Source organism: Myxocyprinus asiaticus, chromosome 46 (assembly GCF_019703515.2).
Source record: "Myxocyprinus asiaticus isolate MX2 ecotype Aquarium Trade chromosome 46, UBuf_Myxa_2, whole genome shotgun sequence".
NCBI lineage: Eukaryota > Metazoa > Chordata > Actinopteri > Cypriniformes > Catostomidae > Myxocyprinus > Myxocyprinus asiaticus.
In genome coordinates this window covers 14,110,377-14,127,278 of record NC_059389.1, presented here as the reverse complement: position 1 = coordinate 14,127,278, position 16,902 = coordinate 14,110,377, and the positions used below count along the sequence as shown (strand labels likewise).

The following is a 16,902-nucleotide window of genomic DNA, read 5'->3' as shown; positions in this document are numbered from 1 at the left end:
ATCATTCAAATAATATAAGCCCTAGATTCCCAATAATATCATCAGTTTCTCTAAGGAACAACTCAATGCGAAACAATGCAGCAACATGCAACAACTGGCGGCATTGAGAACCACTCCTTACTGGGATCATCGGCCATGTCGATGAAGCGTAAGATTGATTGGTTTGATTGGCTACTGTGCGTGTCAATCATTCTGTCGTCATCTGTAACCGTCACTCTGATAGGCCGCAACAAGCGCAAATATTTATCCAAAGTGCTCATTGGATGAAAAATATAGGTTAGTGGTTTGACAGTGTCACGAAAGGAAGAAAAGTAGGTCAGAGACTGATTCCGTTTATGTCACAGTTCCTCACGGACCGGCCGTCAAATAACCGAAATAAACTGTGATGTTGAGCAATTCCTCCGGTAGGTATAACGACCTAACGTTTGAACGTTGTTTCTAACTATCGCGTATCGTTTATCGATTAATTATGTGATGTTTTTTGTCTGCTCGAATATTGATATCAGTAGGAGGGGCATCAGTGACATTTCTCAGGTTGAATACCTTACAGCAGATCTGGCTGCCACCACAACCTAATCAATCGTGTTCTGGATGATTAAAAAAGAAAGTAACAAATCATAGCAGAATATGCGTTTTGGTTTGACTAACCACAAAACAACACCCATCGTCGATCTGAGGTTAATGTGTTGCGTTCCCTTTAAGATGGATGAAAAGAGATGGATGAATTGATTGTAAGTGTGATTGATCCTCTTATTTGGGTTGGTCAATTTGAAAGGTGGTTGCTTTCATGCATATGGTTTTGTTGTTTGCCTTCTGCATTGTGGATGTGTCTCAAAACCTAGTGAGCTGCCTACCTAGAAACCCTTTTTAGGCATCATAGGCACTTCGATGCCTAACAATACTATCTAGGAATGAAGCTAATAAGGTTTTGAGACAGGGCTGTTATTTACTGTCTATGTTAATCAATGGAATCGGCATGCTTCCCATTGCTGTTGATGCATGTCCAATTTGTTCCCATATGGAGAGCCAAGAGGCCAGTTTCAGGGAAGAGATCGAGGGTGTGAGACTGGTCACTATTCAAATGTGTCTTCCTTTAGTCTTTGTACTGAGTACTTGCCAAAGATAACTGGGTTTATATTCAGTGGTGTCCAAAAGACTACTAGTGAAATTGCTAAAAAAAAAAAAAAAAAAAAATTTTAAAAAAAATGTAATACACATTTTTATTACAAATTCTATTATAACGATTGGTGGAAAAAAATGTAATGATCAGTACTAGAAATTCTTAGTATTTGGTATGCCCCCTTTTCCCTTTATTGACAGCATGCACTCGAGCTGTTAATAAAAATAATATTTGTTCATTGTTAGTTCATGTTAGTTCATAGTTCATTAACTAATGTTAACATATACAGCTTTTGATTTAAAAAATGTATTACTTTATGTTGACATTAGCAGTAATTAAGATTAATAAATGCTTAATAAGTATTGTTCATTGTTAGTTCATGGTAACTAATGTTGTTAACTAATGTTAACAAATGGAAGTGTCACTGACATTTGAACACTACTGTATATACACTCACTGAGCACTTTATTAGGAACACCTGTACACCTACGTATTCATGCTAATCAGCTAGTCTTGTGGCAGCATTGCAGTGCATAAAATCATGCAGATATGGGTCAGGAGCTTCAGTTAATGTTCACATCAACCAACAGAATGGGGAAAAAATGTGATTTCAGATATATTGACCGTGGCATGATTGTTGGTGCCAGGTGGGCTGGTTTGAGTATTTTTGTAACTGCTGATCTCCTGGGATTTTCACGCACAACAGTCTCTGGAGTTTACTCAGAATGGTACCAAAAACAAAAAACATCCAGTGAGCGGCAGTTCTGCGGACAGAAATGCGTTGTTGATGAGAGAGGTCAACGGAGAATGGCCAGACTGGTTCAAGCTGACAGAAAGCCTACGGTAACTCAGATAACCCCTCTGTACAATTGTAGTGAGCAGAATAGCATCTCAGAATGCACAACACGTCGAACCTTGAGGCGGATGGGCTACAACAGCAGAAGACCACATCGAGCACTTTATTAGGACCATAGTGTTCCTAATAAAGTGCTCAGTGAGTGTATATTAATGCATGCTGCACAGTTATATTTTTCTATTCACAATACCTCAGGAGACAGTTTGCTTTTTCATTCATGACAAGTCCAACAAGTTCTGTGCAAATGGTGCTTCCATATTGTAAGACGTGTGTGTAGTGCACAGTATAGCTAGTTAAGTAACTGCATTCCTTAAGTAAAGTGCTGCATCACATCAATCTCATCATTAAGGTGTAACATACTTCAAAATGATGGTTTCACTATTTATTCCCTTTTACAACTTAAGGACATTATTTCATATATCCACACAAAAAATGACCTAAACTCAGACAATATAGTGCATTGTTTGTCTTTCTGTACCAAAACTTTAAGCGGTGATGTCTGGCTTTCAGCTTCAAGAGTCATTTCAGGTGTAGCCTAATTTATAAATTTGACTCCATAATCTTTATATAATCAGCTGAAACATCAGCCATACAAAGGAGGTTTACAGGAATGTTTCGGGTTCAATAAAAGTTAAGCTCAGTTGACAGCATTTGTAACATAATGTTGATTACCACAGCAAATAATTTTGACTCGCCCCTCATTTAGTTAAAAAAAAGTAAAAAAACGTGGTAACAGTAAGGCACTTATAATGGACATTAAAGTGCACTCTGTTTCAAAAGCAGAGCCACAAGACGTAAACATCATAAACATTAGTTTGATTTTAATGTGATACAAACGCTTACAAACCTTATATGTGTAAAGTTATATCCAATATTGCAACTTTGTTGTCATGATGACGTAACACTGATAAACACCGTAATCTGGTAAAACACTGTAATGCTGGTAAATCACACTAAAATCATGTTAATATATAAGCCGCAGTTCTATGAGCACTTTGTTATTGTGGTAATCAACATTATACCACAAATGCTGTGGACTGATCTTGTCTTGTGGCTATACAGTATATTGTAATGCAGATTTTAGCCTTTTTTCTTTTTTTCTTTTTTTTAAAGAAAAGGAGAGACAAGTCTAAATTAACTGAGTACTTGTATTGAACTTGGAACATTTCTTTAATGTCCTCTTTTTCTTTAATGGAATAAACTGACCTACTTTTGTCCTTTTTTCTTGAAGCTTTCTTCCTGTTTATTTATTTATTTATTTATTTATTTATTTATTTTTGGCAGTTGAAGCTATGAATGCAAGCCCACGCATTCAAGAATAGATTATTTAGAGACTGGTGAAGTGATGGTGGTGCATCGACTCTGCATCAGTATGCTTGACCTAAAGACGGAATAAAAGCACAGATTGTTTTAACACCTATGTTTACACTGGGTAAAGTTTTGCTCGAGATGCACTTTCAAAATGGATGGTGCATCATCACCGTCATCCAGCGTGGGCTTTTAAACACACCTGATTGGAAGGTCTGCGAGCACTTTGCTCAATTCAGCAGAAAATCCCACTTGAATAGCAGTTGCGTTTCTCTAATCTAAATGTGGCCTAGATTGCATGCCTTCCAAGGGTTTCTTGGCAACCAGAACAGGTAATTGATGAAAATGTGAGTGGGTTTGAAAGAGAATTGTGAAAATGAAGTTGAGTTGTCATTGCCATCAATTAAAGAAATATATCACCCAAAAATAAAAATGGTTTAATTTACTCACCCTTATTTTGTTCCAAACCATATGACTTTTTCCATATGTGGAACACAAAAGGTTGTTTTTATGAATTTCTCTGTCTGTTTGTCTGGTTTAGTAAAATGGCAGTGGATATGCTTAAAAAAAAGGACCCAAAAGTATCATCAAAGTCTTGTGCACCATATTCCAAGTCATCATAAGGCACAAGATGGTATTGCTGAGAAATAACCCAGAATTTAAGTCAATTTTCAGTGAAATGAAGAGTTTGTTCTCTCTGGAAACTCATTTGATTATTGTAAACACATCTGAATTTTGAATTCTTTTCTCTGGTGACAGGATCCTGCCACAGGGGGAAGGACATGTTTTGAACAGCTGCTTGATTGAATTTGTGCAGTGAGTGTCTTGTGCCCTCTATACACATATATACACACTTAATGCATTTAGCCTTTTTTCTAGCTTTTGAAGAGTTGTTGTTAGTGACTTTAATGTTTTTTGAACAAATATTTTTTTTCTTTTTTTTCTGTTGGTCTAAAGATGATCTAATGGCAGACCAAAGAATGGACATTTCCTCCACAATGAATGAGTTCATGTCCCAGAGCTCTGCGGACCTCATCAGCAGTTCCATTGGCACCACGGGCATGGACTACACCCGCAAGAGGAAGGGCAGCACCACCGAATACCAGTGAGTTAACGTTTGCTAACACGTAATATTGTAGCATTTATGGGTCACCCTATCATAAACGGATGTGTCCACTGGCGCGTGGTGAGCAAAGCGAAGTGGGCGTTTTTAATTATTTCCAAAGAGAATTCACCTCGCAAGCGTGGCAATCGGCTCTCATTGGAATGAATTGAAAACGCCCTCTTCGCTTTGCTCACCACGCGCCAGTGTACACAAACTATAAGTGTTGCAAAATGTGGGCGAATTCGGAATGGCATACTACCCAAACTACTTATACTGCCTCTGCCATATCTATGTATGACAGTAATACATTTACATTTATTCATTTAGCAGACGCTTTTATCCAAAGCGACTTACAAAATGAGGAAGGAAACAACATAAGCAAATAATCTTAAGGAGACAGTAGCATGAAAAGTGTTGCATTAAAAAGTTTTAATTGCATCAGAAAAATACTATCCAAGACATAGATAAGAGTGCAACAAGAATTTTTGTTTTAGGAGTATATGGTCAAGTGCTCTCGAAAAAGATGTGTCTTTAGCCATTTTTTGAAGACAAAATAGTAATAGTATGGTAGTATGCCATTTCGACCACAACCAACGTCTGAGCAATGCCACATTTCATAAATAAAATAAAAATATAAAGAAATTATCAAATGATATTATTTTGATAATGAAATATTAATAAAAATTATTTAATAATTACAAAGTATAAAATAAAATATTAAAATATAATTAAAAGATTGTAATATATGGCTTTTAATATCTACAGATAACATAACTGTCAACAGCCACACAGTAATTTGTCAATTTTACTGGACTTTTGTTTTAAATAACACACCCAAAAAATATTTTAGACTTGTTATCTTGATAGTTAATATTTATTAATTTTTTTTCATTTTCTCCCCAATTTGGAATGCCCAATTCCCAATGCCCTCTAAGTCCTCATGGTGGCGTAGTGACTCGCCTCAATCTGGGTGGCGGAGGACGAATCTCAGTTGCCTCCGCGTCTGAGACCGTCAATCCACGCATCTTATCACGTGGCTTGTTGAGTGCAGTACTGCGGAGACGTAGTGTGTGTGGAGGCTTCACGCTATTCTCTGCGGCATCCTCGCACAACTCACTACACGCCCCACCGAGAGCGAGAACCACATTATAGCAACCACGAGGAGGTTACCCCATGTGACTCTACCCTCCCTAGCAACCGGGCCAATTTGGTTGTTTAGGAGACCTGGCTGGAGTCACTCGGCACGCCCTGGATTCGAACTCGCGACTCCGGGGGTGGTAGTCAGCGTCTTTACTCGCTGAGCTACCCAGGCCCCCTGTTATCTTGATTATTAATAAATTATCTGATATAAGTAATGTTAAGTTTTGGCAGAAGTTTCCATGTCTGTGGGTTTTGTTTTTTGTTTTTGTTTTTTGGAGAAAATAACTTTTGAGCTATTTTGTACTTTTCCATTTCAAAACTATAGTATGGAAAATAGTTTTTGAACAGTTTTCTGTTTGATGATTTTGTACAAATTGTCAGGAACTTTGAAAGCAAATAGTGAAGAATAATGCTGACAAACGTAGTACTATTTAAATTTGAATCTCAAAGGTTTTTTTAGACGTTTTCTCAGTTAGCAGTTAGCATGAAATCACCCTGATATTAAAGGTGCTGTAAGCGATTTAGCCATTCTGAAACTTCCACGAGACTGAACCGTTGAATTAGTCATGCCTCCTCTTTCCAAAACTCCGCCCTCCAAAGATACAGTTGAGACCAAGTGCATCTTCTCACAGTTGTCAAACACAAAAGTAGCAAAATATCACCATCAACTGTTATTAATCCGAATATAACAATATACCTGTATGTTCTGCTTCAATATGAGAATGCACAAAATGATTCTCAGGCAAAAAGCACATCAGAGTCTTCTGATTGGCTGATTACAGAATGTGTCCGCGGGCACATTTTTCTTTACACAGTCTAGTGCTGTCACAGAGACCGGAGAGATATCTCAGGACACTTATTTCAGTGATATCTTTCAGGGAGAAGGAATATTTTCTGCACACCATTCCATAAAATATTTGCTTACAGCACCTTTAATATGTCTTAAGTAAAACAATAATATTTACTATCATAAGTGTTTATATTACATGGTGTTTAGTAAGGTAAACATTGTTTCTTTTTTTCCAGAATTGATGGTTTTTCATTTGAGTGAGTACATTTTGATTACTTAATGTCCATCATGTAATCATTTCCCTACTGATGACATTTTAAAAATAAGCATAATTTACATTTATCACATTGTGTTCATTTTTGTCACAATTTTGCACTTTTCAATTTTACAGCGATAGCATGGACATTGACAAGGATAAGACACTTGCAAGGTAAATTAATATGGATTATATGCTATTATACGTAACATACAGTTTATAGATCTGAAGAAATGTTGGATCATTTAGGTTCATTGGTAAATACTATGTAAATCTTTTCTGAATCCAGGGATGACCATCCGGGCCGGATAAAAAATGCCAGGTAGAGTATAGATGACCACCAAGTGAATGCTGTCTTTTTTTCCTCCTAACATGCCATCTGTAAATGATTGAATTTGTTGATTAATGCTAAATTGCTAACCATTTTTGTTTTTAGGGAGGCTCACAGTCAGATAGAAAAGAGACGCAGAGATAAGATGAACAGTTTTATAGATGAGTTGGCATCATTAGTCCCCACTTGCAATGCCATGTCTCGAAAGTTGGACAAACTCACTGTACTGCGCATGGCTGTCCAACACATGAAAACGTTAAGAGGTGAGAGCACAGTCAAAAGCCATAACACATTTTAAAAATCAACATTGTGTCATAATTTACTCACCTTTACCTTGTTCCAATCCCGTATGACTTGCTTTCATCTGTGGAACACAAAAGGAAATTAATGTTAGAGGGAGTGGTAGTCTCAGTCACCATTCACTTTCATTCATATGGGTTTGGAACAACATGAGGGTGAGTGAAAGAGCTTGGGGGTGAACTATCCCTTTAATTCAATGTCCATATGAGTTTTGTAATTGATCTTTCTCTTTTTCTTGTAGGAGCCACTAACCCATACACCGAAGCAAACTATAAACCAGCATTCTTGTCGGATGATGAATTAAAGCACTTGATATTGAGGGTGTGTTTAAAATATCCACTTCAAGGCTTTGAGTTAGCGTTGATGATTTTATCATGTGGAAAACTGGTGAATGGATCTGTTTTAAAACTCAGCCTTTTTTCTTTCTTCTCTGTCCGCAGGCTGCCGATGGCTTTCTCTTTGTAGTTGGTTGTGATCGTGGAAAGATTCTTTTTGTCTCGGAGTCTGTTTACAAAATTCTCAATTACACTCAGGTATGTTTTCTTCATTTTATCTCTTAATGTAACAGTGAAGTTTATGGAGTTAATGCAAAAACATTTTTTCAGAATGATCTGATTGGCCAGAGTTTGTTCGACTATCTGCATCCAAAAGACATTGCCAAAGTGAAAGAGCAGCTGTCATCTTCGGATACAGCACCACGGGAACGACTCATTGATGCCAAAAGTAAAAAAATGTTATTATCATTTAAAAATAAAGTAACTAACAACTATTGATAATTGGTTAATCTGTCAGTTATTTCTTCTGTAAATAGGATAATAAAAGTCAACTTTTCTGCATTTTATTAAAAACGTTTTCACATAACTAAAGTGACAGTCGTTGTCAACTACTTTCATTATCAATTTTTATGGATATTATAAATTACTTGTTGCCACTCAAATTAAAATTAGCAGATATATTATACATGTTTCAGCTTAATCTTTTAAAACACTCATTGACTGATGTTTGGTTCTCTCTTAAGCTGGTCTACCAGTGAAAACTGACATCACTCCAGGGCCCTCGAGGCTTTGTTCAGGGGCCCGTCGTTCCTTTTTCTGCAGAATGAAATGTAACCGGCCCTCTGTCAAAATGGAGGACAAGGACTTCCCCTCAACTTGTTCTAAAAAGAAAGGTATCTTCTTTTGATGCATAGTGAAGCTGAGCTGAACGTTTGCATGCGGTAAATGGCATTTGATATGGAATTATGTTTATTTAAACCGGTTTTAATTCGGTTTATCGACAAATACATGCAGAACTTAAACTAACCTCAGTCTCAGTTAAAAAACTAACTTTAGCCTCCAGCAATGGCCTGACTGTAAGCCATTATTTCCTTATTCAAATAAATGATGTGCCATATAGACTCAACCAGGGTTAGTGCAGCAGTGTCAGAAATAAACTTCTTTATTAAGGGACAATTGTAGGTCCTAGTATATTTTCATGGGTATTTTTACATTTTTGAGGGGATATTTTTTCTAGCTATATAAAAACACATTGTTCTGTCCATTTATGTCCAGTACTTTAACTTATTTAATAATAATACATGCAGAAATGCAGGGTTGGGGAGTAACGGAATACATGTAATGAGATTTTAGATTCATCCTCCGCCACCCAGTTTGAGGCGAGTCACTACGCCACCACGAGGACTTAGAGCGCATTGGGAATTGGGCATTACAAATTGGGGAGAAAAGGGGAGGAAAAAAAGAAAAAGGAAAAAAAAAATGCTATCCAATGTAGCCTTTAACATAGTATAGAAAGCTACAAATAATATATTTTCTGCCTCATTCTGAATCTGAATCCACATACGATCAGAAAAGGATGTCGATGTGTACACTCAGTGGGCTATTTAAGTTTGGAGCAGCAAAAATAGTTTACCCAGTGTAAATTGTCATGTGAACATTTAGCTTTATGCTAAGCTAAAATGCTATTTCTTGCCTTTACATGCATCTGTTACCAGCGCTAAATTCACTTTATAGCATAACTTTTTTCTCTAGTAAGACCTTTGATATTAGGGCAAAGATGCACTACATAAATGTAATTCTTAATGAGAATTTAATTGATGTTTTCCTGTAAAAATATCAGAAAATCCTTAAAACAAGAAAAATTTACTTGAGTAGCAAAACTGCATATAATATTTAGGCTTTTTTTCCGAGAATTATTTTTACAGTGAAGTGTATTTTCTTACTTTATTACTTGTTTATTGTCAAAACAAGTGGAAAAATCTGCCAGTGCTGAAGAAGTAATCCAAAGTATTTAGAATACGTTACTGACCTTGAGTAATCTAACGGAATATGTATGTAATTTGTAGAGGAATACTTTTTAAAAATGTACCTTCCCAACTCTTCAAAACTGTATAGATATAAATGACAAAATATATCAATAGTTACTACTTGGTAACTTAGTAATTGTCTCATTTTTGAAATATCTGGTTAATTTTTTTTGTCTTTTTATGACTCATGAGTAGCATTGAGATTGTACTTGAATAAATAGTTGTTTTATGTTTTATTTCCATCTCTGAGATGAGACTTTTTATTGCTGATGGGCAAATCAAATGTTCTCTCTCTCTCTCTCTCTCTTTCTCTCTGTCTCTCTCTCTGCAGCAGACCGCAAGAGTTTCTGCACCATCCATAGCACTGGCTACCTGAAAAGCTGGCCACCCACCAAGATGGGTTTGGATGAGGATAACGAACCCGATAACGAGGGCTGCAACCTCAGTTGTCTGGTGGCTATCGGCCGTCTGCATCCACATATCGTCCACCAGCCCATGAACGGCGACATCCGTGTTAAACCCACAGAATACGTGTCTCGCCACACCATTGACGGCAAGTTTGTTTTCGTGGATCAGAGGTCAGTAGATCTGTTCAACGTTTATACAAGTATTTCATGGATGCCTAATAGATTGCTAAAAACTTTAGATTCTCATTAAAATTTGATTTTAATTATCATAGAAAGCTCAAGGGTTTTAGAAGTATGGATTTTAGGTTACGTCAGTGAATTAATGTCTGATTTAATGCATCGGTTCATCACCGCAATATATTGTTTCCATTTAGGGCGACAGCCATCCTGGCGTACTTGCCCCAGGAGCTTCTAGGAACGTCGTTTTATGAGTATTTTCATCAGGATGACATTGGCCACCTCGCTGAGTGCCACAGACAAGGTTTCTGTTTTATTAAGTAAAAGAAAAAAGCAGTTTCTTCTGAAATACTTTCTCCACTGATGTTACCATTATTGTAATAATGGCAGTATATAATAGATTTGTAATAAATTCTCTTTTTTTTTTTTTTTTTTTTTGTCTTTTAGTGCTACAAATGAGAGAAAAGATCAACACAAACTGTTACAAGTTCAAGATAAAGGACGGCTCTTTCATTACTCTGAAAAGCCGCTGGTTCAGCTTCATGAACCCCTGGACCAAAGAGGTGGAATATATCGTTTCTACAAACACTGTTGTTTCGTAAGTGTCACATCACAACTTCCGTATTTTGCTGTTGGAAACGTTTGTTTAAATTGGAACTTTAAAGGGATCATATCTTTTGAGAAGAAACTTCCTCACTAATGAAAAAAGACTATTTTTGAAACTAAGCTGCTAAAAAAGCTTATTCCCTATCAGACAGACAAATAATTTTTAAACTTTGAAAACATTATCGCCCACATGTTGTCCCATTTAATTCTATGAGTCAGAAAGAGGGTGGAAATGGTCCTAAAAGTTAAATGACGACATTACTGACATTTATAAGTGGAAAACTGTACATAATAATAAAAATTTACTTTCTCAATTAATGTCCTTGGATTTAATATGCACAATTTATCAGTGCATGTTATTCCTTAGTAACCAGTGTTTGGGCAGGGACAAAAAATAATTAATGACCAATAATAACATAGCCTAACAACCACAATCCAATCAAATCCAAGTGGAAACAATCAAGTCCTGTTCTACGTTATTTCTTGTTAAATATATTCAGTTTCACTTTGAAATACATCACTACACTACAGATGTTAAAGGGATAGTTCACCCAAAAATTTAAATTCTCTCATCATTTATTCACCCTTATTCCATCCCAGATATTTATAAGAATATTTCAGCTCTGTTGGTCCATACAATGCAAGTGAATGGTGACCAGACCTATCAAGCTCCAAAAATCACATAAAGGCAGCATAAAAGTAATCCATTCGACTGCAGTGGCTAAATACATATCTTCATAAGTGATATGATAGGTGTGGGTGAGAAACAGATCAATATTTCAGAATTCAGAATGTGAAAGTGGAGATTTATAGTGAAAAAGGACTTAAATATTGATCTGTTTCTCACTCAAAATGATTGCATCGCTTCAGAAGACATAGATTGAACCACTGGAGTTTAATGGATTACTTTTGTGCTGCCTTTGTGATTTATGGAGCTTGAAATGTCTTGTCACCATTCATTTGCATTGTATGGACCAACAGAACTGAAACTCTAAAACTCTTTGTTTGTGTTCAGCAGAAGAAAGAAAGTCACACATCTGGGATGGCATAAAAGTAAATGATGAGAGTATTTTCATTTTTGGGTGGACTATTCCTTTAAATGCATTACAATTACTTCAATCTTTGGTGCAGATAATAATTAAAAATAATAGATAAAATGTTCCGTGAAATACATTATGACCTTGTTATACTAGAACATCTTCCTATTCTGAATTACGCTTTTAACTTTTAGTTTTCTGTTGCTAAATTGAAGTGTAATGAAAGGCACTGTGTGTTGTTTTAGGGGCAGTATGCTTGAAGGAGCAGATTATTCACAATCAGCCTCCTCCCCCCAGAGCATGGACAGTGTTCTAACATCAGGAGACGGTGAGATCACTTTCCAGCTATTTAACAGCACTTTCCCTTGTAGGTTTAGTTTTTCTAGCCAGAGAGCTGTAATTCTTGGCTGAAACTAGCTTTGTTGCTGCATCTGTACTGTTGGCCTATCCAAAAGTCATCGTATGGGTGGGTGTTTTTTTATGATTTAACGCTCACTGTGAATTCTGTACTCTTGACTTTTATGTATATATATATATATATTGTTTTTTTGAGATATTTCTCCTTTTTCTCCCAATTTGGAATGCCCAATTCCCAGTGTGCTTTTAAGTCCTCGTGGTTGCGTAGTGATTCGCCTCAGTCCGGGTGGCGGAGGATGAATCCCAGTTGCCTCTGCGTCTGAGACCATCAATCCGCACATCTTATCGCGTGGCTTGTTGAGCGTGTTGCCACGGAGACATAGCGCGTGTGGAGGCTTCACGCCATCCACCGCAGCAACCACGCTCAACTCACCACGCGCCCCACCAAGAACGAACCACATTATAGCGACCACGAGGAGTTTACCCCATGTGACTCTACCCTCCCTAGCAACTGGGCCAATTTGGTTGCTTAGGAGACCTGGCTGGAGTCACTCAGCACACCCTGGGATTCGAACTAGCGAGCTAGCGAACTCCAGGGGTGGTAGCCAGCGTCTTTTACCACTGAGCTACCCAGGCCCCCAATATTTTTTCTTAATATTTAGACAATTTTGCAGAAATCTGTTAAGCAATACAATTCTTAACAGGGACTAAAAACTAAATGTTTTTCATTTCGGTTCATTCTGAGCAAAACTGTATTTTTTCGTTCCATTTCAGAAGTTACGCAGCCTCCTTTCCAAATGGTTACCGGTTAGAACAAAACAAAAGAACGGTTAATAACATACTTTTTACAATGACAGTACTCTGCACTAAGGAGTGGGTGAAATACCAACTGCAGCATTGCCAGATCTCATAAGAGAAGCAAGCAATCTTTTCTGGAAAAACAAGCTCAAAATAAGCCACTTGTCTCAAAATGTAAAATAAATGAGCGATTTATCACGATAGAAATTGTAACAAGCATACAGTTATTTAACAGTAAAATTGTAATTAAAGATCTGCTTCTTATTCAAAACCCGGCAGCATCAAATTTGTATTACTGCATCATATCTAACAATAATTCAGTGAAGACTTGGAAACAACTGAGAAAAGTACTTTTTTACCTTTAATAATGTTTTCCCTGTATCTGAATTAGCTGTGCATGTATATGTAGTAATTATACATAGTTGTTAAAAAGGTTCATTCACAGAATATGACATCATCTACAGACAATTGGGCAAAGAAATGTGTGATGCAGCCATTTCCTTCAGGATCAAAGCACATTTCATTTTTTCAGGGTGTAGTTCCAAAAATATACTATGCTAAACCCTTTGGCCTTTAGTTTCATGAAAAAATTATCAGAACAAAATTAACCAGTTATAGCCGGTTTCCAGCATTTTTTCACTTCACTCCACACAATTGAAAATCACTATGTTCCGGTTTTCAGTGACGTTCTGCTAAAAATTTCTTCGTTTTCATTCCTTGAACCATTTTTAGTCCCTGATTCTTAAACACTCTTAATCACAATAATCAATTTATAAGTGTGTGTGTTTTTAACAGGTATAGGGAAGCGTGCTTTTCAGACTGTTCCTGGTCTGCCAGGAGGCACTAGAGCGGGAGCTGGAAAGATTGGACGCATGATCGCAGAGGAAGTCATGGAGATTCAGAGGTACAAGAAGCAGCCAGCACATTTAGGTTGTGCTTAAATAGACCTTAGAAAAGTGTTTTTAAATCTTTAATTAATGATCTCACTCCTCAGGATTCGAGGCTCCTCCCCCTCCAGCTGTGGCTCCAGTCCTTTGAATATCACTGCCACTCCTCCACCTGACACCTGCTCTCCAGGGGGCAAGAAGGTGAGACGTCCACATAAACCACTCAATAAGTAAGCCACACATGCGTTACAGTGATTTTACCATCGTGGAAGCACCATGGTAAAATAATTGTAACATACAGCCTCGAGTGACTCATTGCTTTTATAAAACGTAACCAACAACAATGTGATAAAAGACCATTTTCAATAAAAAGTTACATTTAATAATATTTAAAAATGTCAAATAATTAAGACTTCTTCCTCCAAGTATTAGAGTTTATAAGCTTAACTGTATGGTGTTTATGTTTGCCAAGTAGCATAGCAACAACGCATTAAAAAATATTAATTAATCATTTTAATTAATTAAAAATGACAGCATAGAACTCTGCTTATCCAATCACAATTTAGAGTCATAATTCTCTGTTTCATTGTACACAATATAAAATAGATAGCTCCAGTTTTGTATGCTGATTGGTCAGTGCAGTGTTCCAGCTGTCCTAAAATAAGGGATATAGTAACAGCTATGATGCAAAACATGTTGCTTTAGCACCTGATTCACTAATGTAACAATTTACAATGAGTCTGATTTACACTGAAAAGAGGCGTGTTTGCAGTAAAAAGAACGACAATGATGCGTTTACATGTAGAAGTGGGTAAAAATATAGATTTTCCGATGCATCACGATCTTTATTTGAAAAGATATCGATTCTTAATTCCCAAGATCAGTCTTTTACTCCATGCACAACCCTCCACTACAATGAGAGGAAATCACCCGCATTTGCAACCAAATTTCGCACTATGCGACTAAAATTTATACATTTGGCAACTAGCTGGTAAATGTTTACATTTTATTCATCAGTAATTGTAGAATTTAGTTATGAAGTGTTCAGCAGTGAGATCCTTTCACTGTGTGTTGAGAGTAAAAGTTGTTTCGTGTAATGTGTGTCCATAGACGAGATCCACGTGACCCATTTGTCACTGAATAATGTCTCTTTTAATACCCTTTCTGGTCTGTTCAACAAAAAAGAAACATTTTATTCCAATCACACATAGTATGGATGAGGTAAAGCCATTCGAGTCCTCTCTCGTTAACATTCACTCATTTAAAGACACTCTTTATAGAAATGCCGGTTTTCTTAAAGAGACGGTACCGGTTTTTAGCACATGTTCAACAAATCAATGTAAATACTTGTAAATAGTATAAATTATGCAATTAAACAATAAACATGTAACAAATAGTAATATACAAAAAAAATATAATATCTTATTTATTGATTTATTTAAATAGACAAAATGTGACCAAAATGCTAATAAACTAATAAAACTAATAAAATATAATTAGTAAAATTAATATTTTTATATTGCACTTGGTCAGAAGGTCCCCTGCATAATTAACAGCATTAGCTGGGAGAGAATTTCTGAACCTGAAATATACCCATATGAATCTATTCTAAATCGAATCGAGAGTTTGTGAATCGGAATCGAATCGGGAAGTCTGTAATAATACCCAACCCCATTTACATGCACACCAACTGACTATCAAAAATCAGCTTATTCAAAAAACGCAAGAAAAACGCATTTACGTGAGATTTGAAATAATTGAATTGTTCTCTGCTTTTGACATCAAATGTAAACAGGCGTGCGCACAGTACTTGCGCTTGTTGGTTAAGCTGGTAAAGGTGTTTACGTGCAACAAGAAATCGCACTATGCCGATTGGTTTTTGCTCAGTTTATGACCTTACCCTGATAAAGGAAAGCTATTTAATGTGTTTACATGACCACACACATTTTCTGCTTAGTAGGCATTATCGCCATTATTTAAATATTGTTTAAATACTCAAGGAGCAGTTAAACTGGATTGCAGGTGGTTAGTGAAAAAAGACTAGAAAAGGGGTTTTGCACTGAAATGCAGCGTGCAAAAAGGGCACAACTTTTTAGAGAATTCAAATGTCTTCTAGTGGAAGGAAGGCACATGATGAAAAGTTTTTAAATGAAAATTGCTGGTTTCTTTTTACATAGATTCAGAATGGTGGGACTCCAGATCTGCCTTCAGCAGGAATTGTGCCTGGGCCTGACTCAATAGGATACCCATATTCAAATAATTCAATAATGAGTGAGTACACTGTGTGTGTGTGTGTGTGTGTGTGTGTGTATATATATATATATATATATATATATATATATATATATAAAACTCAAGATCGGACATGTAATATTCTCATATTTGTAGCCTAAGTACGCAAATCTTCCACTGCAGGTGATAACTCCCATCTTAGCATTGACATCATGGAAGAACCCGGATCCAGCAGCCCCAGCAATGACGAGGCAGCCATGGCCGTTATCATGAGCCTCCTTGAAGCTGACGCTGGTCTGGGCGGACCTGTAGACTTCAGCGACCTACCCTGGCCTTTGTGAAACCACAGCGGAGTGCCACAAGGATGTGTATTGGGTCCAAGGCTAATCAGGTCTAACTGCAGGAACTATACCACAGCTCATGCACGGTGGTTTGTGGAGGACTAACGAGACTGCTGATGTTAGATACAGGACCTCCTTCTCAAAGCACACATAAAATGGTTCAGCTCCATACTTCCACCACCCCCTCTGACTGGAGATATTGCATTTCTCTTCTCACGATGTTCTGACCTGCCTGTTTCTCTGTAGATATCGGCCTGTATTATCCCTATGATGCCCATCAACAAACATTATCTTTATACATATATAAATATATAAATTTTTGTTTGTTTTAATGTTTTTACACTACGGAAGTTGTTTTAATGTTAAATATTCTATATGCAGATTGTAACTAATGTTGTAATTCTATTATGTAAGAATTCTTTATGCAAAATATATATAGTAAAAGTGTAACGTATTAAAATAAAATAAAAAAATTTGTCTTCATTATTTTTTATTTGATTGTTTTTTACAGATTCTAACACTAAAATACTTCTGAATTTTTACAACTTATCA

At 36.6% G+C, this 16,902-nt stretch overlaps 1 protein-coding gene across 4 annotated transcripts; it reads left to right on the top strand.

Moving 5' to 3' along the window:
• The first annotated feature begins 283 nt into the window (after positions 1-283).
• On the top strand, positions 284-16,833 carry LOC127435977 (aryl hydrocarbon receptor nuclear translocator-like protein 1). Of its 4 annotated transcripts, none has more exons than XM_051689833.1 (19): positions 284-404; positions 4,044-4,100; positions 4,242-4,389; positions 6,556-6,576; positions 6,711-6,749; positions 6,865-6,897; positions 7,012-7,169; positions 7,448-7,527; positions 7,647-7,739; positions 7,812-7,929; positions 8,225-8,374; positions 9,840-10,086; positions 10,290-10,396; positions 10,540-10,690; positions 11,981-12,063; positions 13,686-13,794; positions 13,885-13,978; positions 15,955-16,048; positions 16,193-16,833. In XM_051689833.1, exons 3-19 carry the CDS (start codon positions 4,250-4,252, stop codon positions 16,348-16,350), a joined length of 1,875 nt encoding a protein of 624 aa, XP_051545793.1. In that variant the 5' UTR covers positions 284-404; positions 4,044-4,100; positions 4,242-4,249; the 3' UTR covers positions 16,351-16,833. The 4 variants fall into 4 exon arrangements, with proteins under 4 accessions (XP_051545793.1, XP_051545794.1, XP_051545795.1 ...); XM_051689834.1 differs by having other exon boundaries at positions 305-404; positions 4,038-4,100; XM_051689835.1 differs by lacking the exon at positions 284-404 and adding an exon at positions 604-731.
• The last annotated feature ends 69 nt before the right edge of the window (positions 16,834-16,902 follow it).